At 45.7% G+C, this 26553-nt stretch overlaps 1 protein-coding gene across 3 annotated transcripts in view; it reads right to left on the bottom strand.

The window, feature by feature from the left end:
- Window positions 1-26553, bottom strand: part of INPP5A (inositol polyphosphate-5-phosphatase A) — a 240465-nt gene that overhangs the window by 182886 nt on the left and 31026 nt on the right. For all 3 annotated transcript variants that reach the window (XM_032191089.1, XM_032191091.1, XM_032191090.1), the window contains exon 2: window positions 1245-1286. In XM_032191089.1, the coding sequence (XP_032046980.1) occupies window positions 1245-1286 (42 nt within the window). The remainder of the gene's footprint in view (window positions 1-1244; window positions 1287-26553) is intronic.

The raw sequence follows: 26553 nt of genomic DNA, 5'->3' as shown, positions 1-26553 counted from the left end.
AGTTATGTTTTCAACATTTTATAATATGGGTCCAAGTTCAGTATTGCTATAAGAGCAAGTGCCGGGTCCTGCACCTGGGACGGGGGAACCCTGGCTGCATGTACAGACTGGGCGATGAGACGCTGGAGAGCAGCCTAGAAGAGAGGGATCTGGGGGTCGTGGTAGACAGCAAGTTGAATATGAGCCAGCAGTGTGCCCTGGCAGCCAGGAGGACCAACCGTGTCCTGGGGTGCATCAAGCATGGCATCACTAGTAGGTCAAGGGAGGTGATTGTCCCGCTCTACTCTGCGCTGGTGCGGCCTCACCTCGAGTACTGTGTGCAGTTCTGGGCACCACAGTATAAAAAGGACATGAAACTGTTGGAGAGTGTCCAGAGGAGGGCTACGAAGATGGTGAAAGGCCTGGAGGGGAAGACGTACGAGGAACGGCTGAGGTCACTGGGCCTGTTCAGCCTGGAGAAGAGGAGGCTGAGGGGGGACCTCATCACAGTCTACAACTTCCTCGTAAGGGGGTGTCGAGAGGCAGGAGACCTTTTCTCCATTAACACCAGTGACAGGACCCGTGGGAACGGGGTTAAGCTGAGGCAGGGGAAATTTAGGCTGGACGTCAGGAGGGGGTTCTTCACAGAGAGGGTGGTTGCACACTGGAACAGGCTCCCCAGGGAAGTGGTCACTGCACCGAGCCTGTCTGAATTTAAGAAGAGATTGGACTGTGAACTTAGGCACATGGTCTGAACTTTTGGGTAGACCTGTGCGGTGTCAAGAGTTGGACTTGATGATCCTTAAGGGTCCCTTCCAACTCAGGATATTCTATGATTCTATGATTCTATGATTTTCATATTGCCTAAAAAAATAAAGGGAAAATAGGAGGGATAATCTATTGCAAACCAACATAAAAAAATGTTAAATATTAATAAAAACAAACTAGACTGTCACCATTTTTATTTTATTGAATTTACTCAAATAGATTTCTTACTCGGGAGACTTAAAAGACCATTTCATGTGAGACTAAAGTAATTTTTATAAAGTGTCAGGGACTTTTTAGCTAGACAACTGTCAAGAAGAAAACATAATGCCTATACACTATTCGCTACCTAGAAAGACAAAAAGGTACCTACTTTTTAAGACTGGTTTTGACTACAAAATAGTGACTTCAAACTCACAAAGCAGAAGATCTTTACATTAGTAAACAAGCTACCAAACAAGCAAGTATAGCACTTGAAGAGAAAATAACTTTTACCTTACCTGATAAAACTCCCGAAGCCAATTCTTCTGTAAGTTTTCTGGCTGAAAAACAAAACAAAACAAAAAATAAGAATAAGAATAATGTATTTTTATAATATTACCCCAGTACTTGTCACTTTCCTCAATGCATTCAAGTGAGTAGTTTTTTCCCACAGTTATAGAAAAAAGGGCATTTAAATGTTCCTCCAGGAGCTCTAATGGACAGACTTTTCCTTTTTGATTTCTGAGTCTCCTCAGGTTTTCACTGAGAAGGTGCATTTTGTGTATGACTTCACTATGTTCGTGTACTTACAAGCTTATCAAGCAATCAAGCATGTTGATTTAATACTAAATTTTAATATCAAAATATGTGCTTTTAAAGTACATGCTCATTGCCTGAATATCAATAACTTTATACGAACTGCTGATACCCAGTTTCTGCAATTTGAGGACACAGCTTTAAATCAAATTACGTGCATTTAATTCTAACAAACTGGCCCAGAGGCACTACTGTGCTTTTGCAGGATGCTCAAGCACATTAGAGCTCCTGTCAAAGACGAGCTGGGAGAAGAGTTCAAGATTGCTACATGAGTTATGAAACCTGAAGAAGCACAAACATAATAAAGCACCAAGTTCTGCGTTTTTAAGAAACATACAGATACAATTATGAAGGTAGATAGCTGACTTCCACATGCTAAATACAGAAACAGCCACGACATTCATTGAGTTCCATTGTCAACAAGATTCGCTAACTTCTGCATCACAGCAGGGAACACAGACCCAAATCAGCCTCTTCTCTTACAGAAATAGCCGGAATGCACAGTGCTTGTTGGAGGCAGCAGAATGTATTACACTGGAAACCAGAGAGATGCCTCAGAACTGTTACTAAAGGGAGGATGACGCCAGCCGGTCAGAGGCAAACATACTGGCATGAAAATTTCCATTTTGCTCTATTCTCCCATCATATGTGCTGTTTTCAAATAGTTGAATGCAACTTTAAAATTGTTCATTTATTCTGACTGCCTGTTGAATGAAGTCTCGCTCACAGGTGGCTAAAGAATTGAGTAGCCTCCCCCTGCGCTGACCCCAAAAAATACTTTTTTTTTTTTTTTTTTTGAAAGCTGAGGGGGGAAAAAGTGCTACTTTTGTCCCCTGCTCTCCCTTGCCCCCCTTCTGTTGATCACCCCTTGATGATTCTGGAATTCAGACTTTACTGGTCCAGAAGGCCAAGTTTTCGCTCTGCAGGAGCGATCCTTGTTTCTCGCGATGACGCCTCAGCGTTCCCCATGCAGCCGGCTGCTGCGCTCGGGCCCTGCGCACGCGGAGGCTGCCGGGGCAGGCGGCTGAGCGCAGGCACCACGACCATCGCAGCAGAGGCCTCTGCGCCGCGCCTGAAGCCAACCGGGATGGATCTTGGCCCGCGTTCAGGGACGTCTTAAATTAATAAACATGCAGAACAAAACATCCATGTCTCCCACCCATGCCCTTCCCCTCAACCGAACAACATCACACAGAGCCAGAATAAGGAAGCTGCAGACGCAAATAAGAACTGTAGGCAACCGAGCAAGGGATAAAATATTCCCTCCAGAAGAATGCTGACTTCGTAACTGCTTGTTTTCACAACTTAACCCTTTTTCTACTCATTTTGAACTTAATGAGTCAAGCCAGTGACTAATAGGTAAGAACTGGCACTTTTATAGAAGCAACAAGAAGAAAACAATCCAGGAGCTGCTGTGATTTCAAGCCGGTTTCTAACCTTAAATGATGATGACAGCACGGGATCTACAGGTTTTTAATCAGTCCACAAAACAGACGTGTATGAGGAACTTGCACACATGCTTTGTATATGATTTGTATATGATCCAAACAAAACGGCTAAACTCAAACTATCAAGAAAGCAAGACCTTGGGTATTGTGAAATTTCTAATTAAACATTTTTGGCAGTTATGAAAGCTAGATAAGCAAGTCCTGCATCAGACCACAAGCAGACTTCAACACTGCTGCGTGTTTGTTTTCAAAATGGAAAGTATGGTCTTATTAGGTAATAGGCAATTTTTGTTTAAAAACAAACAGAAAACCAACCAAAAACCACACACTCCTAACTTCTCTTTACTTTATTTATACGAGTTACAAGATGCCTCAGGGACCTACTAAGTTTCAAAAGTAATCCAAAATTGACAGAAAACAGTCATTTGTGAAAGCCTGTTAGAGAATCCCACTTTTATTTACAGCCTGGATTTACAGAAAGTGACTAACTGACAAGTTCTCACAACATCCGAAACACCCCAAACCTGAATTTGATGTAAACATGCTACAAAGCGTGGGAGTCTCCGCTAAGAACCTCACCTACTTTGTCTCTCTCTGCTATGCATAAATCTAAACTTTTTATTTATCATGTTTAGAAATTCTAAGTTAAATCAGTTTGCAAATCTGTAAATAACAGAACATGCTCTACAGATTATAGTACCTATATTTTTTTTTCTGTAAGTAGGAAGCACTACTAGTAATGAAATTTAAAGAAAGTTATTCATACTTCAGGAATCTCAGAGGATAAAAAGCGCGACGATATTTCTGCTTTTAAATGCAACTCTAAGCAGTAGAAGCTCCCCATTTGCTCCATGACTAAGTGCCAACGCTGTGAGCTTAAACATCAAGACCAGTGAGTACATCCAAGGGATGCCAAGGCTGCTGCAGGGCCCTGCAACAGCTCTGCACCTACCTCCCATATGCCAGCCGAGACTGTTGTCACAAAATCAGATCAAATATTGAAAAATTGGCTAGACAAACTGAAGCACAAGCAGAAAAAGCAATCTCTCCGATGAACAACCTGCAGAGGCTCATCACAGAGCAAAGTGACCCAAAGCTAACACAATTCTAGTACTTCATTTTATTTTATTTGGGGGGTGGGGGGTGCACTCCAACTCCTCCCACCCCACCTTGCCCCAGGACAGCCCCCAAAAGACAACCTATGGCAGAGGGCAGTATTGTGAGATCAATTGTCCATGTAGCTCTCAAATCTTCCCCACGACAAGGAGGAAGAGTAAAAACACCCAGTCCTCCCCTGAGAAAGGACACGGGGCTTGTTCCCTGGGCTTCCAGTCCTTGTGGTGTTCTGGGACGTTGCTGTAGCAAGAGCCACAGATGCACAGCTAACGTTTCCAGCAGGGCGATGCCATCTCTGTCCCCATGTCTTGCTGTCCCAGGTGACCCCACGGGATGGCATAAGAGACACCAGGCATGGACTTGTGGCTGAATACCGACTGCCCAGGGACAGCTCTGAACGCAATTTAATTCTGTAAGGGGTTGTTAATTATGTCATCATGAGGAAGAACTGATGAATCAATAAACCAGAGCTCACAGCTAAGACTTTTTGGAAATAGATGACAGCAGGTGACAAAAGCCCAAGGGAAAAAAAAAAAAAAAAGAAAAAGAAAAAAAAACATTGATAGGTGCAGAATAAAGCTTTCAAACCTCCAAAGTAACGTTGTTTGGGAACCCAGTGAAAACAGGCAGGTTTGAAGAAGCGGTGGCAGGAACATACCATCGAACTAGGTCACTGGGGCTGCTAGCAAGGACTGCTTTACGAAAAGCAGGGGGACTCCTGCCAGGCTGGTGCTTGTTGCGGTGCCTCGCGCCCTTGCTGCCTCGAGCGCAGCCAGCTTCTCACGCAGCCTCCAGCTCTGCAGGGCCGGACCAGGCCCCGCTTCCCCTCCTGTCCGCGAGGCACAGCTCATCGTGTCCTCAGCCACCCTGCCCTTCTCCTGCAGTCACTGGCCTGACCACGTCCTCGCTTTCTGTTTTTACCACTCTTGTGGGAAAATTCTGTGATCTAGCCCCCAGCCTCTCCCCAGTCACGTCTGTGTAAGTTAAATAATTTAGAATTTTGAAAGACTGGAGATGCAACCAAGTGGAAAGATCATTTATCTCCGTTTTATTTTTCTGTCTAAAACTAGATACATTACATTTCATGTCTTCCAGACTCTTTGGCCTTCTTCCCATCTTTTCCATACTTTGCCCTTCATAAAATTCTCATTCATTTTGTAATATAACTGAAATTAATCTTTTCTTTGTCCTCTCTAGTGCAAATTCTCCCATTCACTGAAGGACACCATTCACTAACCCAAACTCAGCTTTATCAGCCTTCTCGTTCCTGGCTTCTCCTACTTCCAGTTCTTCGTAAGCAGCTGTTTGCTCTGGGCCCTCTGTTCCCATCCCCACACAGCCTCATTTCATGCCTCTGGTATCCAGCCAAAGAGCAATGTGCTCAGCTGACATTGGGAAGAACAGAAGAAAGATGCCAGAAAGAGACTTACACATCCTTTCAGAAGAAGTTTCTCTTTCCTGAGAAGGAAGGGATTTTCTGTCGTGCCCCCCCTCCTCGCCCCGCGCAGCCCCTGGGCGCAGGCCTGGCGTTACCTGCGCCAGTCCTCGTGGTAGGGACGCACCGAGACCGCTCGGGGCGGCTTTGTTACGAGAGATCTGCCTGCTTTATGCATGACGTCCATGAGCCGAGTAGATGTGCACAGACCGCCCACTCCAATACGCACAAAGCTTGGGAAGTTTGCCTTTATTTCAGGCTGTGCAGCTGCAGCTGAGCCCCACAAGCAGCCCAAAGTCTTGGGGAGCATGAGCCCATTTTTATCCTACCATTTCATCTAACTGCACACATTCTGAGTACAGAGAATCACAAATAGAAACCCTACGCCCAAAACCAAGCCTGACTTGAGTCTAGACTGCAGAGCCATGCGGGATCTGTGTTAAAATAACAGGACACATGTACCACGCGTGGCCGCTCCCTTCACTTGAAAGCCATTCTGACCTTTTCCTGGAATTCAGAATCCCACTAAGGCCTCTTTTCATGCTGACTTTCCATTTGAAGTCTATTTGTGTCATACTGGTTACTGTATTGGTCAGACTTATAAGGAAAAGTAGTAGGCTTTCAAACACATGGATACCACATGAGTTGCTAATACCCCGAAAACAAGCAGCTTTTCAAAATGAACATACAAGTAGTCTCTCTTCTCCCCAGTGTTTCCATTTCCTACAAAATTATACCCTGCAGCCAAAAGAAAGCCTTAAGTCTGTTGCAAGAATATGTTCATACAGGGAAACAGTCTTTTCAATAAAGGAAAAAAAAATTAGGCAGGGTAAGAAATCTTTCATTTAAAAAAAAAAAAAAAAGATAAGAAATAAAAGGAAAGAGAATGAAATGAAACCAAATTAACAGCCTGGAAAAATTCTTTTCAGTTTCGTTCAGTGGAAAACGGAAAAAAAGTAGATGAATTATAGAAAGCAGGTTCTATTTTGTGAAGTTTATTTTTAGCTAATAATAGTCTCATTTTTTAAGGAAAAAAAATTCTTGACTCACTTAGTGAAAACTCACTGAGCTTCCAAGGAGCATAGAGGAGAACTGACTGATTGGACTTTGCATATTGAGCTGAACAAAAGGTACAAACAAACTAAATTTTAAGTGCTTGAATTAAATGTTTCTAAGAGTCCTATGTTAACTGAAGGATTCCCCACAACCTTTAATTTGGAAAGGTTTCTTGGCATTATATAGCAACACAATTGGCCCTGCTAAAGTCATATATTCTAAGTATGCAGTCTCAGGTGGTACCCAGAGCCGTTTTAATCTCTTCCCTTCAACCTATGCTGCATTCAGACAAAAAAAGAAAAAGAAGTGCAAACAGGCAAAAACACCGTCTATTTCTACATTTGGCTTTCTACTTATTTATTGGAAAACAAAACCTCTAATATAGCTCTGTTTCACAGTTTCCAGGTTTATTCAAATCATTGGTTTCAGGTCCAACAATATTACCATTACAGATATTTTGCTAGAATTGTTTAGATCATGATTTTAGACTAAGATTTTTTATCTTCTACAGCATCTTTAAAAGTGTACTGACAACTCCTTGCCATTTGATTTTTTTTTTTTTTTTTTTATCATTTGATTTAAATCTCTTGCTCATCTTTGCTCATCTTCCAGTGACCCTTCACGTTCTCCCACTGCAATGCTGTAAATACCAAACCCTACAGATGATGCTAAGGCAAATCCACACCAAGAGGGTAGCATTGTTGTGGCATTTTGTACCAAGCGTACATTCATAGTTGACCAACACAAGGCTGATAACCTGTGTATTATGTTCGTATCATTGGCACACCATATTTCAAAACCAATATAGACAAACCAACTGGAATCAAACAAGGAAAAAAAAAATACTTGCAAGTCTAAGGTAAAGCACAGATCCTACCACATCTGAACTGTTACTTAAATACTGTGTGTGCTTATTGCATAGGTTCGCACAACTTCCAAGTACAAATTCAGTGCCGCCCAGGTCAATGTTTCTGAAAGCTCGCAGTTTTCCCAAGTAGCAGTACCAAAACAGTCCCCTCTAGCTGCCATCATCCTGACGCACGGAAAGTGAGCGTCACTAAGTTCAAGATACAAAAGCATGGGAGAAGTAACAGAATATTAGATCAATTAACACAGCTGGAAAAAAATGGGGTTTTATATACACACACTTTAAGATAAGTTTAAGGCAGTTTTGCACCTGGACTTCGAAAAGCAGTGGCTTGTTGAATGCTGAATTAAAAGAAATAAGTAAGAAATAAACACAGAAGATGGGACAAAATAGTGTATTACAGGGCAGGAGGAAGAGACTGTTGCCCGCCCCTCCTACTGCCTGGGAGGCTGGGTTGCCCTGCAGCTGCTGAAAGCAGCAATGCAGAAGGTGAACACCAGGAAGAAAAGAAGGTCTGTGCCGTTGTAGCAGCCTTGTGCTTGAAGAAGGGGTACGTGCTGTCACGGGGGAAGGTGGCAGAATTCAAAGGGGAGCAGTACAGCGGGACAGACTAATGACTGCCCCCATGGGACGAAGCAACGCTCAGCAACACCAGGCCCTGAAGTGTTTGGTTGGTATTTAAGGACTGAGCTGGCAGTGCCTTTCTGAGAGGTCACTGCACCAATCTCAGTCTCTCCCATCCAGCCTAACCTGCAATGCTGATAGATAAGCATCTATTAAAAATGAAATAAATCCCTCGTTTGTTTACTTTCTTCTCTGCTGATCTCCTTTCCTGTGAATGGGTCTAAATCAAGACACAATACACGGTGAGAATACAAAAAGAAACTGAAGCTTCCTGTGGAATAATGCAGAAACCATACTGCTCACAGCCTCGGCAAGGACAAATACTGCAGAAAAACAGATGAAGCAGATCTCTAGAGAACCTGAGACAGATAAATGAGCCATGGATGGCCCAGAGAGCCTTGCACTCGTTAGCATGCAGAAACAGCAGGAAAACCTAGAGCTTGGACCTCCCATGAAAAAACATCAGAAATTCCAAGAAAAATAGTAAACACCTATTGCCTGTTGGAAGCTTGTGTGTTTCCAAAAAAACTGAAGCTATGTACAACCTACATCTTACACATTGGAAACCAGCACCTCTTGAAACAACAGAAACTGCATGTACCTAAATTTTAGGAGACACTAAGAAACAGAGCTTCCCTGCCTGGGATGGTGCATCCCAAACCCAGTCACACTCTTAAACACAGGAAAGGCAACCTAAAACAACCACTGCAAACGGTAGCCTGTTAGAAAGAGTAAATATCCTGGTTTGGCCATACCTCAGGGAAACACCAGGAATGATGTAAATGAACTGAAAGTGGTGAAGCAGTGATCAAGCACTCTGAAAGGAGCTGGAGGTAATAACTGATGCATTACAGCTGACACCAAGATCAATATCAGCCTCACCTGTAATAGCCCAAGGCAGGGAAGGGGAAAGAGCTCCTTCTCTAACTAAAAAGTAATGGTAGCACGTGCTGGTAGAACTAGAAGACAAGATCTTCCAAAATTTGAGGACCTCATTGACCTTGAAACCAATCTAACATGTGAGAAGACCCCCAAACCAAACCCACAAATCTCTACAGGAACAAGCCTAGAAGTGGACACCCCAGGAGCAGCAGCTAAAAGAAGTTCTAGTTCTTCAGCAGCTTCAGCTGATGCGGCCAATGCCATAGCACTGCCCCTCTTCCCATGCTCTCCCCCTCTCCCCCCCAACAAAAAACTCACCACTGAGACTAGACTTCAGCGACTGCACCTTGCCCTACTGGAACCAACTGAGCACTTGCCAAAAACAAATGTTTTTGACAAACTTCTAGCTGCCAAGATACTGTAACATGACCTCAGAGGTACAAAGGTAACACAAAGCAAACCTCTGTCTGGACATAGGTGAAGATTCAAATAGACATGAGTTAAGGCAATAGGTGATTTTTATTGAATAAAAGCATCTGTTCTCAGTAGTGCCTCCAAATGTATTTTATCTTTGGGAGCCAGGGTATCTAGAATGTGCTAGCCAGTGCCCTCGCACCTTACGGGAGGAAGATTTAGTGGCCAGGTTAGTGCATTTTGGTCACCTGGGTCATCCTAAGCTGACCGCTGACAATGAAGACCATTTAAAAACTTTTTTAATTTGGAAAATAATACATCAGTTCACGTCTCTGCACATGCATCTCACTCTAACTAGCATAGAGCACAGGCTGTCGGGACACGCAGGCAGGCCCGACATCGCAGCCCAGCTCCTCGGGGCCCCATCCAGGCCACGCCGCACATCCGCAGGGGCCGGTCATGGCAGCAGCTCCGCGCCCCGCAAGCACAAGCGCCGGGAGTCGGTGACTTGGCAGCACCAAGGGGGTGAACAGCAGCTCCATACAGGAAGGGTATGACAGCGAGGGGAGGAAGCAACACGAACGCGCTGCACTTTGAACAGGACTGTGAATTTTCTTTCCTGCCCCGGGGTTCTCAATTTGAATATTCAGGAGTCCCTCCTAGAGTCCACTGGCATAAGGGAACAAAAAGTCCAGCCAAGAATACTATTCAAAGAAGATTTTTTTTAAAAAAAAAAAAAAAAAAAAAAGGCAAACCACTTGTTGCCAATAGAAGAAAATAGCTTACATGACAAACTTGGAAGTGGTGACCTAAGTTGGTATGAGCGTACAAACAATGCTTGAATTTAATAAAGGATGATTCAAAGGCAGTGACTGAAAGGAACCTACCACTCACATGGGCAGCTACTTCTGAGGAAAAGCCTATGAATTGCATACAACGATCCACAGGCTAGCAGCACAGCATTTGTAACTCCAGAGCACGATAACAGAACTGCACGCCAGGCATATCGCAGCAATGCAGCCCTGGAGCATGCAGCAAGTGCTGTGTGCAGCAAGGCACCAGCACGGCACCGCGCCGCCCTCCGACAGGTCTGGACCTCGCCGACTGCCGGCAGCACCACCCGCACCCTTACAGAGCAGCCATTTCTGTGCCATTTCTACGTGCTGGCACTTAGCAGGGCTCCAGCTCAGCAACTCCTTTCCAACAAGTTTGCGTCCATCCCTGCTGCAAGCAGCGGATCGTGCCGGAGCGTTGGGGTGCTTTGCAGAAGGAGACCAGGGCAGCAGCTCCCAGTTGCAGCGGTTTCAGGCCATGCCAGCCCATTTGTCAGCTGAAGGCCTGTGGCACCACCCCGCACATCTCTCCTGGCGGCCGGCAGAAGCCTCTGGGCGCTGCTGAGGCCTGGCAAGGCGAGGGCTGCGCCCCCGTTGCAGAGCAGTGCCCACAGCACGCCCCGACCACGCGGCGCTGGGAAGGGCGCCTTCAGCGAGGAGCGAGCCCTGGGCCGAGGCACTGAGCGGCCTCCGCGCCGCCCCAGCTCTTCAGCAGCACGCCTGCCGAGCCCTCGGAAACATGGTCCTGGGTGCTGAAAGCACGCAGCCGTACTCCTGAACACCAAAACGCTCTTCTGATACTCTGCTCTTCATGTGTGCTGTGGCATAGACTTAATTAGCCAACATGCTGCTTTAATCATTGAGTTTTTTAATTGCCTGATAAGCTGTAAGCCAACACCGTTAGAGACAGCATCTCTCCTCAGCTCATAGAGTTTGACTGTTTGATTGTGGGCAATGGTGATGCAACAGTCACTCCACTCCTGGGCTGCAAGCAAATAAATAAACAAAAAAAGCAAACATTTCCCCTTTCCTTCACAATACTATTCACATACACACACACACACACGTGTGAATGAAAACCTAGTAAAGCAGGAGATTTCAGGAAGGTGCACGATAAGCAAAAACACATACACACGTGTGTGTATACATTCCATACAAAGTGTTGGTGTCTGTCCTAAACCTACGGCTTTCTTAGTTAATCCAATATCTGTGAACAACAACAACAACAGATTTCTCTCAATGCCAGTAAAGCTCAGCTTTCAATTTGGAAATTCCTACTCCATAATTAATCGAAGATACACGTTCTTTCATGCCCGTAATTTAACTCTACTAGAAAAAGTAATTTTCTTAAAGATTGTGTTACACCACAAAGCAACATAGGAGTTTCAGGCTTCCAGAACTTTTTGTGTAGAAAATATTGTATATCTGATGGCAACAAGACCATATTTATAGGATCACAGAATCATTAAGGTTAGAAAAGCCCCCGACTTGTCCATCTTGTCCAACCATCCCCCCACCACAAATGTCACCCACTAAACCATGTCTCTACAATTTATGCAGGTCTTACGCACTTCTGAATTTATCCTTGCAAGAACAGACGTTCAATAACTTTTTTTTGGACTTTTTTTTTTTTTTTTTTTTTTGCCAGGAATGGCAGTGAATATGTATGCACCATACCCACAGCAGTGCTACATCCTCTGTGTGCATCACTCCTCTGAGCACAGCTTACAACAGAAGGCAAAGACCAGATCTCAGCACTGAAGGTCTGATCTTTGTCCGCATTCCACATGTAAGAGAAATCCAGCCAAGTATATTGCTGAACATTGGTAGTTACCATACTATGATTTGTAAATAACTGCAAAGACTTGAATAAACAATAAAAAAAAAGCCATGAACCTTAAAAATATATTTATACTAACGAACCCAAAATATGTTTCAAATTTAACTTTTATTACCAACATCTTACTGAAAGATTAAAGGATCTTGGATATTTGAATAACTGGTGTATTAAGAGTATTAACAACAGCAGCTAATCCAACACCCTGTATTTACAACCCCATGCAAACTATAATTGCTAACAAATAGAAGGGATTAACTGTATTAATACACTCAAGTTTTCAATTATTTTGTATCTTGATCTTGGAATGGCCTAAGAAAACTGGGCATTATGCTGAAAATAAGGTCAAATAAAATGAATCCATTCCTGCACATTAATAGATAAAAAATTCAAGCTCTGCCAATATTCACAATAATAACCACTACCATGGTCTATCTCGTATATTTGTTTTAAATTACATCTTTAAAAATTTCCCCAGTCTGAATATAGATGATAATTTTAAAAAAAGTTGTTATGGAGATAATTACTGTACATGGCATGAAAACAGCTGTGTTTTGTATTTTTTGTTTGTTTGTTTGTTTGTTTTGTTTAGGAACCAGTTTCAGAAGTTAAATCTACTACATAATCCAGTAACTTTCTCTCCAAAGCCCACATGAAAAATGACATACGACAAACAAAGCCACTGCACCCCAGCAGCAATGCAAGCAGAATTTACTCGTCAATCACCAGTTTTTGAGAGCCTCGCTTCGCTCCCAGCACCCCAGGCCAGATCCTGCACAGTCAAGTGGTGAGTAACTAATGGGTCTGCATTGTGCGGTACCAGATCTGCCCGCCACAGGTGACCCCAGTGACCTCCGAGGAGCTCAGCAAGCAGAGAGCTTCCTAGCAAGCCAGGTAAGCAAGAGAAGTGATAAAGGAACCAGAGAGAAAAAGAAAAACAAAATCCATGTTGGTCACTGACAAGGACATGGTTAAAAACTCCAGAAATGTTTATCTGCAGAGTTCCTAACGCGTAGAGTACACAACAGTGGGAACGGCCACTAAAGCTGAAGACCAAAACAGGCCTTCCCACAGGCTAGGTTTTATGGCATCTTGAGAATGTCCTATGTGTTTCAATAAAAGTCTGTTGGCTGTGACAGTGGTACACTAGTATAAAATCTTGCCTGAAAGGCAAATGCTAGACAGTGGTCTCAAATTTCATTTTGAGCTTCACTTTCAACAGGAAGATGTGAAAGCAACTTTTTCCCCCCTTTCACAGATCGATTTTTTCCTTGCAGACACTATAGGACACTTCCAAAACTAGTCACCAACATTGTTAGTGAATTGCTTATTTCCAATCTGAGAACATTCAAACTTCTCTTACCCCAAACTAACAAGTGAAATCTAGCAAACTGGAAGCAATACTGGAAAAACAAAGGAAGAAAAACAAAACAAAACAAAACCAGAACCCTTCACACACACACACAAAACCAACAACACACCAACCTAACACAGACTGCAGCAACAAACACGTCAGATTCCTTAGCTTTACCTTTATTCAAACTACAGTCACGTCTTCTGAACTAACAGAATCACATTCAGAAACACAGAATACCCCGAGTTGGAAGGGACTCACAAAGACCATTGAGCCCAACTCCTAACTCTGTACAAGATCACCCAAAACCCAAACCCTACCTCTGAGAGCGCTGTCCAAATGCTCCTTGAACTCCAGCAGCTCGGCGCTGTGATCACTGCCCTGGGGAGCCTGTCCCAGTGCCCGACCCCCTCTGGGTGCAGACCCTTTCCCTAACCCCCAGCCTGACCCTGCCCTGTCCCAGGTCCATGCCATTCCCTCGGGTCCTGTCGCTGTCCCCAGAGAGCAGAGCTCAGCGCCTGCCCCTCCGCTCGCTGTGAGGGAGCTGCAGGCCGCCATGAGGCCTCCCCTCAGCCTGCTCTGCTCGGGGCTGAGCAAACCAAGCCGATACCAGGCCAAAATCACATGGATTTTGCCAACTGTGCCACATCTTATTTGACCCTAAGGAAGAAACTGAATCAATGGTGCCCTGCTTTGTATTACAGAACTGGAAGGGACTATTTTTTTAAAATAGTTCCCCCATCCACAAATAAAACAAAAAAGGCAAAATTGATACCTACAGTGCTGTATAAAAACATTTAGATAGAGCTTTTGAAGAAGTATTTTCCATCACATAAATGGAAGAAACAAATATTCAAAACCTGACTTCAGCTGTGTAACTCTGACGTGGAGTTATTGCCTCTGGGACAGAAACTTCTAAACACACAAAATCCCCACCTTGGCACGTAAATCCCACTACTGCCAACCACAAGGCAAACGTGAGGAAGTAATTCTTGTAACAGCACATTATCCTCAGCTCCGGCATTTTTAGCAAACTAACACATAAGCTGGTAAAAGTGATTTTACATGTCTGCCATCCAAAGGGTAACTAAGACCTAGCAAAAAGTTGTAACATTACAGTATCTGCAGACCAAAGTCTAAATATGGACTGAATACTCCAGTGTATGAGAAAGATTAGGCCAAGTCATTATGTTTATAGACATAAAATCCTACTTCTCCATTTGTAAAAATAAGCTTTTTTGTTTTAAAAATAGCTTCATGGATATTTTGGCTAATTTGATTAAACTAAGAAGCTGGAATGTGTTACATGCAGAAAAAATGCAAAGTTACACAATTGCTCGCTTCTGTAGACAGGAACTTCCATGAGGTAAAGCCCATAGAGTTCTTCAGCTCTACGTACACAAGCATACCAACAACTCCAGGCAATACATAATCTCTCCTTGAGAAGATGCCCACATCTACGAGGTAAGTACTTTTGACTGGGAGTGTCAGTCCAAAGATTTCCTAGAACTGTTACAGAACCGATTCCAGGACTAACACACCAACAACGTGCAAGCTGTCAGTGATGCAGCTCCAACATATCCTATTACATCAGTAGAGATCTTTTGTGCCAAAATACCGTAGTCCTAAGGGTGGCTGTCAGTTTTCTGCCAAATGAAGCATGGGAGATGCCAAAATGTAGTTCATCACACCGATAAAGAAATACACAGTGATCTAAACATAAGCATGCGATAGCAGAGGCGACCGTAAGAAACCTGCTTACATCTTATTTCAGCAACAGAGCACTGAAGAAGATATTTAGAAATGAATTTCAATTTGAGAGTGGGTCTTTTTTTTTTTTTCCTGAACTGACGTGAATGTTTCTGTACTATGTGCATCTTTGATCAGTGGTCCTAAAATTCACAAAGGTTACTCAAAGTTTTATTCAGAACTACAACATAGAAAAGCCAAAGTTGTTTTGGCTTTGCAGAGAGGGAGTCTGGCAGTGAGTACTTAGAACTGGACAGCATTTTGCTGAAGAATGACAACTCCCTGCCAGCAAACCACCCACAAATGAGCAGCGTAACACTTTGCCAAGACAAAGTCCATCTGTCTGCAAGGCGCAGGTCAGTGAGCCACACATGCTTCATCAGGAGCTCAACAAGAGCTGACTCCCAAGAGCTTCGTGGTACCAAATTCCCAGCACCGGACACCCCAAGCAAAGCATCTGTGGAGTTAGGGCTCGTGAGCCACCCGAGTGGCAGGCACGAGGCACTGCTTTTAGGGCCACTCTGTCCCGGTCACCATCATCTACCAGAAAAACAGGGCACCAAGCGATGCTAATTCAGGTGGGTATCAGGACCCTATTTCCACACAGATGGAGGGCAAACCTGTTGCCTCACCACCAAAAACACAAAGCTGGTTTTGAGCTCTGGTGAGGCCAAGGACCTCTGCACGCACGCAGCGCTGAGCTCCTCTGGCACGTGGCTCCCCGCAGCCCGCTGTGCCAGCGAGCCGACGCCACGGCACGCAGAGGCTAGGGGCATTTATGCTGTTCCCGGGCTGCTACTAGCAGTGGGAAAAGGAGTCAGCAGTGCCAAATTCTGTCCTGGCAGTAAGTTCAGACCAGGCTTCTCCGGGTGCTTTTCCTATGAGGAGGGGCTGGGAGAGCTGGGACTGTCCAGCCTGGAGCAGAGGAGGCTTGGGGGGGATGTCATCGGTGTCTACAAATACCCAAAGGGAGGGTGCAAAGAGGACAGAGCCAGGCTCTTATCAGTGGTGTCCAGTGCCAGGACAGAGGCAGAGGTTCCACTAAACACCAGGAAGCATTTCTGCACTGCATGGGTGGTGGAGCACTGGCAGAGGTTGTGCAGAAAGGCTGTGGAGTCTCCTCCTTGGAGATGTCCAAAAGCTGCCTGGACACGGTACTGGACAACTTATTCTGGGTGTCCTTGCTAAAGCAGGGGGTTGGACCAGATGTCCTCAAGGTCCCTTCCAACCCAACCAGTCTGTGATTCTGTAAGATAATTAGATATTTACAGATAGCTTTTCCATTCAAACACTCTTCCTGTTGTTAGGAAGAGGCAGAAGTGAAATTTACTGCTGTCACAGGAATGACTTTTTTTTTTTTTTTCCTTCTTCCTGCCCGAATTTCAGGCTCCACAAAAGCTAAATCGGGGAAAAAAGCCACCAGTTGTTTAAACAAGTAAATATTGTGACACTTATCACTGGTCCCCATTTCCTGTTTGTTTCCAAAGACTGCTGGTGAAGCAGGCTGCTGATGCAGCTGCGTTCTCTGCACCCCTCACTCAGTCGCTGTGCTCACTGCATTACCGCCTCACCACAGCTCCCCCCAGATCTGCTCTGCTGGCTTAGGAAGCTCCCTTAACCTGTTCACAGCACCGACCACAGGGACTAGGGGCAATGCAAACGCAGCAGCTATAACAGATTAATTAATACCTGCTGCACCGCTGGGGTCTGTCCCATGCTGCTCCCTGCAGGCCCCAGGGCAGGTGGCTCAGGGACACGACTGGGTGCTTGGAGCACTGCCAGGGACAGAGCACCACAGCCCTGCCGGGCAGCCTCACAGCACACAACAAGCTTTTTCTCATCTTTAAATAGTACTTTCTGTGTTTCAGATTGTGCCTGCTACCTCTCGCTGACACGGGACACCACCGAGCAGAGACTGGCTCCTGCTCATTTACTGTCGTAGCAGAGATAAGGGAACGCTGACAAAAACTAAGCTTCCTTCAGAAAGGATTTTTTTTTTTTTTTTAAGCAGAAAGGTGGTCAACCCATGGTGCTCTCAGCCAGACAGATACAAAGAAACGCATCCTTCAGCCACCATAAAACATTAACACAAGGAGCATCAAGGATCTTGCCTTAATAAGGACGTAAAGTCCTCTAACAAAAACAAAACAAAACAAAAAAGTAGGGGGGTAAATTACTCTGCCTCAGCAGTCTGCAGGCTCATGGTGAACAGTCTGAGCTGCCTCGTTGGCTTGCTCCTCAGCGCCTGACGAATTAGTACCACGCAGGGGAGCAGGCTGCCCAGAGAAGCTGTGGATACCCCATCTCTGGAGGTGTTTGAGGCCAGGCTGGATGGGGCTTTGGGCAGCATAGGCTGGTGGGGGGGGGGGGGGGGGGGGGGGGGGAGGGTCCCTGCCCATGGGGAGGACTTTTTTTTTTACCCAAAGTACTCTGTGATGGCTGGTGGGGATGACGGTCAGCCCCTTGGCCACCAGTGCCAGGAGCATATTCTACCCCTCTTGCAAGGCACAAGAGCAGCCTTTGGCTTCTCGTCCTCCACCCCATTCCAAAGCCGTCAGGCACAGGGCTTCCCCTCGGGACGTCCCTGCCCCAAGCACTCGTCCCTGCCCCAAGCACTCGTCCTGGCCCCAGGGTGTGACTGGCTCCTGCCCCAGCAGAGCTGAAGTGCCCTGCGTGCCCGCGTCACTCCAGCCATACCCACGGGCTGGGAAACGCACAGCCATTGGGTGGATTAAAATAACATGCAAAACTTCCCAAGTTCCTACTTTCTAAACAAATCAGTCGGTCCATGTATTTAAAGAGAGATTTATTTTCCACCCCAGATGAAGGACTTGCAGCCAACCGGCATTCATGAAACTGCACAAGCAGAAGTAAGAACTTCTCATCCTTTGGCAGACAGCACAGCTCCTCTGGTGTTGTCCCCGTTCTCCCACACTGGGACAGATTTGCCATTTCAGCAATTTTATCCTGAAGACTCTTCTCAGAGCTATTAATAAGGGTGAGCAAAGTAGTTGACATTCAGTAACTTCTAGCAGTATCAGCCAACAAGTCTGCTTCTCGCAGCCTGTCCTGTCACTGTCTTCCTGCATTGTGAAAGCCGACTTTCCTCCTTCGTGGTGGGACCCTACAGCATTTCCCCTATGCTACGTGGCACAAAGCTGTGTTGCAGACATGTGGGGCACACGTAGGGCAGCTGACCTCAGCATAGGCACTACGGATCTGTAAGCATCTATAAAACCGTGCAGCAACGTTAGCTGGTTAGTTCTGGACAGCTGTAGTCGTAAACACCATTTTTAAGTGGTGGTGTTCCCCATCTTCCAAAAGGTCTAATTCCAGCTACAAAAAACACATCAAAAAATTATTAAGGGGATGATTATGGAGAGCAGGAATCTTTTCTGCTAGTGGATATTATCCAGGTTTCTCATTTAACATTTTTTGCCATTACATTCAAAGTAAAAGTCTACTCTCATGTGCATGAGTTTCCACAGGAAATCCTGTCCTTCGTTCACTCTTATCCCTAAAGAGAACCATTTCCTTTCGTTTGAAAGGCAACTGTGTTTAGTCCTATGCCACAGTGAATGCTTTTTAAGTACTAAATATAGATTCTCAAGGAAGGAAATATTAGGCAGGCAACAAAAGCTAGGAACATTAGTGTGCACTGTGTCAGATGGTGCAGACTCTGAAAAAAGCCCTGAGTATGAGAACACATGCAGTGTTAACAAAAAACTGCAGACCAATGAACAATACAGATTCTGAGCACTTCTCTACTTTGAGAAAAAGTTAATAGCAGCTTAAAATAAATTAAAAAAAAAAAAAAAAAGCACGCACAGTTCAGAAAGATACCTTATTGGCACCTGGCCTCACTTCATTAGGCTGACCGATACTCTGTGATAACAGCCATATAAACTTCTTACACTTCACATTTTTAAGCACAGACTTAAGCTATTTCTGTCCCCAAAAATGGAAACTTCACAGTTAATTTGCATGACCTGGACAGATGCATGCTGCTCCTTTACAGATAGTTCACCTATTTACATGAGCAGTGTTTATTTTACATAGAGTCTGCAGATATCAGCGTTTTCCAGGCTGGCCACGGAACATCTCATCTCTCTGAACTGACCTAAAATGCTCTGCAGCTGCAGAGCAGAGACTGAACACCTAACGCAGCTCTGCAGGCAGCTGCTGTGTGACCCGCCTGTGGGTTTTGTTTGTTTTTTTGCTTGTTTCTGCTTCTGGATGTCCCCCATGCTGAATAAGGCAAGCCTCCAGCACACAACCACTGGTGTCCCCCCTTCCCCGCAAGCCTCCCGCAGTCGCAGCACAGCCGAGTACACGCGCACGTGCAGTTTCACTTGGGAAAGCGAAACCTTCGTGTAGCTGGGTTACACAGCGCGAGCTGTCTGTGGTGTGACTCCGGGGGTGAACCCACACCGTGGACAGCACCAGGTGATTTAAGCTCTGCCCTCACACTACATCACGTTCACGTCAGGCAGCAGCAGCGAGCAGGAGCTGCAAGCTGTTTGCACTCGTCGGGTCACTGCCAGGCTGCCCCAGCGCTGGCACCCGCAGCATCGCCACGGCCGTGCCCAGAGCCGCCCTCCCTGCCCGCCAAGCACCCCCTGCGTGCCGCACACGCTTCTTCCAGCCCATCCCTGCACAGAGCCTTCCCCAGCTCCCGAGCCTTCGGACGCATGCTCAAGACCTCTCAATGAGAAAAACAGAGAAATGCAGCGTTTCTTTCTTCCGTAAAGCAAGCACCTACTGGCGTTCAAAACGAAGAGCCAGTGCAGAATTCTGTATTCTCACCCAAAAAGGTCCAGTAAGAGTTACTCCAGTATGGTGGCAGAGTACAATCAGAGGTCACAAAATGAAGCTTAATTTGTTCCCTGATTCTACCAGATATGGTTAAAATGTGACACTTTAACCCAATAATGGACTTTTCCAGATCAGCACATGCAACAATATTCCCAGCACAGACCTTCTCCTGTGTGGCAGGGAAGGAATACTTGTGCAGTCACCACAGCTGCTCCCACCAGTACCTTTCAGCTCTGATGCTGCATCCTAAAAACCACAATCTTGGCTTTGTCTTCATAGACCTTTTTTTCCCTCTTTTAATATTAAAATGTTGATACATTTATCCAATTTCCACTTGTCTTTGGCTCATGGAAACACTTCAAAAACTGTTACATTAAATTAGAATTTAGCAGGACAGAACAAATTCCATAAATATCCCCCCCCAAGTATCACTATGGATACAAGAGATAAGATTATGACGACTACCACCAGAGGGAAGTATCGAAGCTATCACTCACTCAGGAGGATCTACGGTCTTGGCATAACCTGAACAAAAGTTTCATTTTAATATATTATTGACTTCTTTTTCGCATAAAATTTTCATGCTGACAATATACTTGTTGGTGTGGACAGATTAACCAATGGATTAAGCTGTTTTCAAACAAGCACGACCAGTGAGTAGTGGTGTAAGAAGCATTAAATACCTACCTCACCTGGGAAAAAACAATGCCTGGAAAGGAACTACCAAAACCAAACTGACATTTCAAGAATAACGCGAAAGCAAACTTCGTTAGTTCCATGGCACTGCTGATAGCTTTCAGTCCTGCAGAATTTTCCCTTAGTAATAATGTATTATTTCTGCAATTTTCAATGCATCTCTACAAAAAATGGAAATTGAGCTAAAGCATTTCTAGTTCTACACCTGACCTCACATTCATGATTTGTGTTTTATACAGAATTAGGGCCCAGATTATCTCTTTCTACAATGCAGATTTTTACAACGTTACAGTGAAGGATCACATTAGTCAGTAGGTTAAAACATTTTTACAACGTACCCACTGAAGTTAACTGACTGCCTGCAAAGCCGCAGATGACCCGAGAACCTCGGTTGCTGCTCTTCAAGCCGTGCAGCATGGCACTGACAACCAGCTTACAGGCATCAGGCGCGCAGCAGCACGATCTGCTCACTCCCACGGCCGTACGGATCGTCTCACAGTGCACGGCAGTTTTTGCCTTGGGCTTGTGGTATACGTGGATTTTTTTTCTTTTAAACACCAAAGGCCAGGAGTAATAACCGAGTACCTCAGTTACTATTCCTATGAAAAAAGTGACTTCTCACTGCCAGACACAGAAAGAAACTTGAAAACATAATGTTTGTGTTCTCTACAGCGTAATACCCAGAAAGCAAACTAAAAAACCCTGCAAAGCTCATGCTTTCCGCCTGTTGCAGAAGTTACAGTTGCTGTACTGGCTCCAACCAGCCAGGCTGGGGGTTGGAGACTCCCCCCATGCCGCACCACCTATCCTGCGGCTCCCGTTGCCAGTCCACAACAAGGATAGAAACACCTCCAACTTCATCCCCAGACGTGAAAATAAAACTATTTTCACAGCATGAGCAGTGATTTGACAGCACTGCTGTGATGAGCTCTGAGGTGATTGGGGTATTACTTCTGGAAAATTATTCTTCAAAATTTCGTATTGGCAGAAGTGAAAAACAGTTTATTCACTATGCTTTGTAACACTAAGCATGCCAGAAATACATTTAAGTAGCACTGATTTCATGCAGATGAAGTCATGACGGGGAAAGTAGGGCAGTAATCTGGATATGGAGCAAGACTGCTCTCACATAAACAATGGCAGATATGGGAAGAAGCAGAGTGGTTGGGACAACAAACAGTTTAGCTATTAAAGCAGAAGGTGAGCAAGTTTTGCTACCTAGTCTACTGCCCCAGGCAACTTTCCTTCCCGGTCTCTGTGATCTGCTTCCCATCTGATTGCACTCCTCCATCCACCTTTGCTTTGACTCAGGGCAGTTTCTCATGTCGCGTTTCCCAGCTGCACCTCCTATTCTCCTCTTCCAGAGGCTGCCTGCAACACACCTCAGCTCACCTGTCTCGTGTGAAATCCCAGGTCTCGGCCGTTGGTAGGAATGGTGGCAGGGACCGGCACCCCAGCACGCTGGGCACTGCCCACACACCTGAGAAAGAGACAGCCTGTGCCCCGGTGAAATTTACACTCACATGTTTAGAGCGTGAGTGCATATTACATATATATATATATACACAAGATACGAATAACATATATATACACACAGGAGGTGTAAAAAATATTTTAAAAGAGTTCAGGGAAATCAGCTGACTTATAAGCCAGCATCAACACTTTCTTCGTATATGACCCATTCAACCCCTGTAAAGTTTTTATAGGACCCCTGGAAGGTTTCAAGCAAGTTTTGTAGATTTTTAGAAGCATCCTGGGATAGAGAAAAAAACAGTTTCCTGGCAAATCCAGTATGTGAGCAATCGAAACTGGAAACTCTAGCCATAAGAGGAGGGGAAAACAAACAAAGAAAACAAAACAAAAAACTATAGCCTCCCACTATTATTTGGAAAAAAAAAACAAGCAAACAAAGAAACAAACAAACAAAAAAAAACTAGAATGGCTACAAAAAACAAGGATATTTCACAGAAAAGTCAAGCAGCTATTCTCATAAAGTGAAGAGACGAAAGCATCTGTGCAAATGCAATCTGAATGGATGATACTCAAGACAAGCCTGCATCCATCACAGGCATGGAAAAGCATTTCACAGCCATCGGGATGCAGGACAACCACCCGAACAAGAGTTCCCCAGCAGGAATGACCACTAGCCCAGACTGCTTGCAAAGTATTAGCAAGATCAGGACGGATCCTGAGCTTGAGGAGCTAGAAAAACCACTGTCCACATTAATGTGGATAAAATCACTTGTGCTGGACTCCAGGGAAGATTCGTAAGCTCATGGGGGAAGATGCTATCGGTAGAAAGCTTTACAGAGGTGGAGGTGAAAATATAAATGACTAGAGTTAACAACACACAAAGGAACAGATATACGAATAAAAAAAATGCAATGGATTTGGAAATGTTTTTGCAAATCCCAACACCAGAATCTCCGTTGGGTACAGTTTATTGTCAGACCCACCTGCACAAGAATGGGTACACAGATTACCAGCTACAAGGTTCAATGCTAAGGGAGTCTGCTCCCAGTTCCACGATTTCTTGCTGCTCTCCACAAAAAAATGTAGCCTCCTAAGGCCATTCTTCCCAGACCGAACACTCACCAGAGTGAAAGCTCTAAGCCACTGTGCTTTCTGAATGAGCTCACAGCTCTGCATCGCACCCCTGCCCTCCCAGCAGGGACACGGATACAGAGGCGAAAGGGCAGGAACCAGCTCCCAGGCTTCACTAAGCGCACACAAGCAGTGGTGGCGTGCCAGTGACTGTTAGTAAAGTTGTAGAGCACACTCCTGATCTCATGGCACCCCATCTGCCAAGGGACGGTATGCTCAACTCACCGACCGCCTTTGCCCCCTCACCCCTCCATTATACTTCAAAAACGTGACGAGAGCTACGCAGTCAGCGATTGATTGCTCAGCTTGTAGGTCCTCACCTTAAAGGCTGGGGCTGAAGACAGACTATTGTTCATACATGTAAAATACAGAAGTTGATGCAAACGAGAAGGGAAAAGGTCTGGTCTTCCCCCCCCGCTCACTTAGTTTTCTACGCTCTATGGAATTATTCATAAACCATAGCCAGGAATAGGGGATTGCTATTTAGAAGTTGCATGGACGGAAGGTTTCTTTTTACTGTAACACGTTTTTCACTCCAGTAAGAAACAAGGCTGCAGCAGAACTGATGTTACATACATTTTTCCAGAATTATTGAACTCCTGACCTACTGTACAGTTTGGCATACTAGACTAGAATAAACACACGCCTGACAATTAAACAAAACGCAAGAACTGCAAGCAAAACATGCCCTCAGAGCGCTACTTATCCTTGGTGCTTTACAGCAGAAAGCCAACACTTCTGTGTTGCAGTGGGACGTTCACCACCAGCACCGTGCTGAAGAGGCACTGCCTCACGGCCAGCAGGAGATGCCTGCAGCACACAGGGCTGCTGTGCCACCGGCCGCCCCCCGCGAGCCTGCGGTCCCCCAGCAGCGGGTAAGGCGGTCCCGCCCCGTGCACGTAACACGACGGCAAACACTACAGACAGCCTCCACAAACACTGTGTGGACACGTTCAGTGAAGTGGTAGGCTTGATTCAACATTAAACCCAAATGAGCAATACCATGAGGTATCGGTGGAAATCTCCTGACAGCCAGCCAGTAACAATACTGTTACAGCCAAAATTTGCTCTGCGTTTGTGGCTCCAGAAATTCAAAGCCACTATGGAAAATGTTGTATATTTAAACCTAACTATTAAGAGATATCCTGTTTGCAATGAGGTAACACCTCTATTTTTCTCTGTCACAAGGAAGTGCACTTCACCTAGTATCAACATTTCTGAACTGAGCTGGAATTGCTCTTTTCCTGTTTAGGAAAATGGGCTTCAAACTTGAGTAATCCTGACAAAAAGTAAAGATTGCTTTTATTGACTTTTTCCCCTGACATATTTTTCATATTTTGAAGCATTCCAAACGTGCAAGAAGTCACAGTGGGAAGAGCCACCTCAAGTCTTCCCTGGCCACTCGAGCAAGATCAGCATCTGCCTGTGGGGTGCCACTACTGGAGGATGCACTTCAGGAGACCGCTGCACACGAGGACACTCCAGAGGACAGCTGTAAACATTTTTCACATGCTTCTCTCGGACAGCCCTGGGAACACATAGTTCTGCTGCAACACGAGTTGCTGTAAGAAAAGCAAAAGTAAAACTGCCCTCGTGCTCAAGGCTGGGAGTCACGACTGCAGACGCGGGACGCCTGCCGCAGGAGCGTCTTCCCAGCAGAGCCCAGGAGCCGAGGCGAGGAGACACCCGCGGTGAGGAGACACCCGGCCCCTTGGCCTCACACCGCCCGCCTGCAGCCACTGCCAGGGACGGGACGGGCAGTGCCACCAGGGACATCATCGCCAGGCAGAGCGGGCTGATGAGGCAGGGCATGTGCTCCTGGGATTTACCTCCCTGCTAATTAAGGACAGATTTTGTTTTCTCCCCCTTAGAGGCAAAACGCTTCTGCAGCATAGCACAAACAGCTTAACATCGTGCATCCATTATGAAAGAAGAGCTGGGAGGCAGACAAGCAAAAGGAATTGCACTGTAATATTAGGTATTTAAAACTTATTCTGTTGAATTTCTCGCAACAGCTACAGGCTCAAAGTCAACTTTTACAGAAAGCCCACCAGAATCAAGCGGTTCTGAACTGACTTTATTTTTTGGAGAGAGATTCGTCAATAAACAGTCCTAGCATGTTTCAGAGGTAGCAGTAACAGCAAAAACCTTGTGATTCCAGGTACTCGCACTGAATATTTACGCAAAGCGGAGCAGGGTGCTGACTTCACACAGTGGATGTCCGAGCAGAAGCCCCAGGCTCACGTCGGGGCCCATCCCGGAGCACAGCACGCTCCCAGGCCCTCTCCTTCAGACAGACCGACAGGCCACGCCGACAGCTCTGCGGCCGGGCCCTCTCGGGGCTGCCCGGGCTGCTGCCCTGTGAGGGAAGCACATCCACATCCCTCCAGAAACCCGCCCACCACCACCATCACCCACCCACACTGCAAACAAGCACACGTTTCTGGAGTGATTCCCTCATCAGGGGGCAGAAAAAAGCCATCCCCCACCAGAACAAAAATTGCAATGAACATGCAAACCTCACCCATCAATAAGCAAAGCTCTATCTTTCCCTAAAACAACCCATTCAAGGCAGGCTGGACCAGTGGCTGAGGAAGGAAGACAACACATCCAGACACTCAGACCACCAGGCTGGACCACAGGCCCAGCTCATTCCATCCCCATCCGCACCCAGGCTGAGATCTGAGTGGTACCCACGGCACAGGAGTCAGGAAAGAGACAAGGCAGAGGACAGCTGGCCAGTGTGGCAGAGCACATGGCCACAAACCAGCCCACGCTGGGCTGACACATCACGCCCTGCTTCCAGGCACACAGACACACAGAGGCAACACAGCACTCCTCTGCCCTTACTTCTTCAAAACTCTCCCCAGAGGCACAAATGGCTCTCCCTTGCCTGCAGCTCAAGAGATGGTAGAAAAATGTTTTAAGATGCCATGCACCAATATACAGGCAGCTCTGGATGGCAGGGGGGAGCTTTTTTGCTGTCAAATCCTACAGCAAATAATTCAGCATCTTATTAATTTGGTTTACAGAACTACAACTACAATCTGTTTCCACCCTTGGAACAGATCAGAGCTTTCAGAGCAAGGTCAGCACTAAAAACTTGGTCTCTCACCAATTCAGGCCTTTCTGAATGAGACCAGTAGTTGACACTGCATAAACACACCCACAGCAAGAAAAACCTTGGCGGCCCCGGCGCGAGGGCTGCTGGACGCCAGCAGAGCCGAGCGCAGCCGCGCGCTCCCCGTGCTCCCGGGAACCCAAGGGACACTCGCATGTT

Source organism: Aythya fuligula, chromosome 7 (genome assembly GCF_009819795.1).
Source record: "Aythya fuligula isolate bAytFul2 chromosome 7, bAytFul2.pri, whole genome shotgun sequence".
Classification (NCBI taxonomy): Eukaryota; Metazoa; Chordata; class Aves; order Anseriformes; family Anatidae; genus Aythya; species Aythya fuligula.
This window is presented reverse-complemented; position numbering and strand designations above follow the sequence as displayed.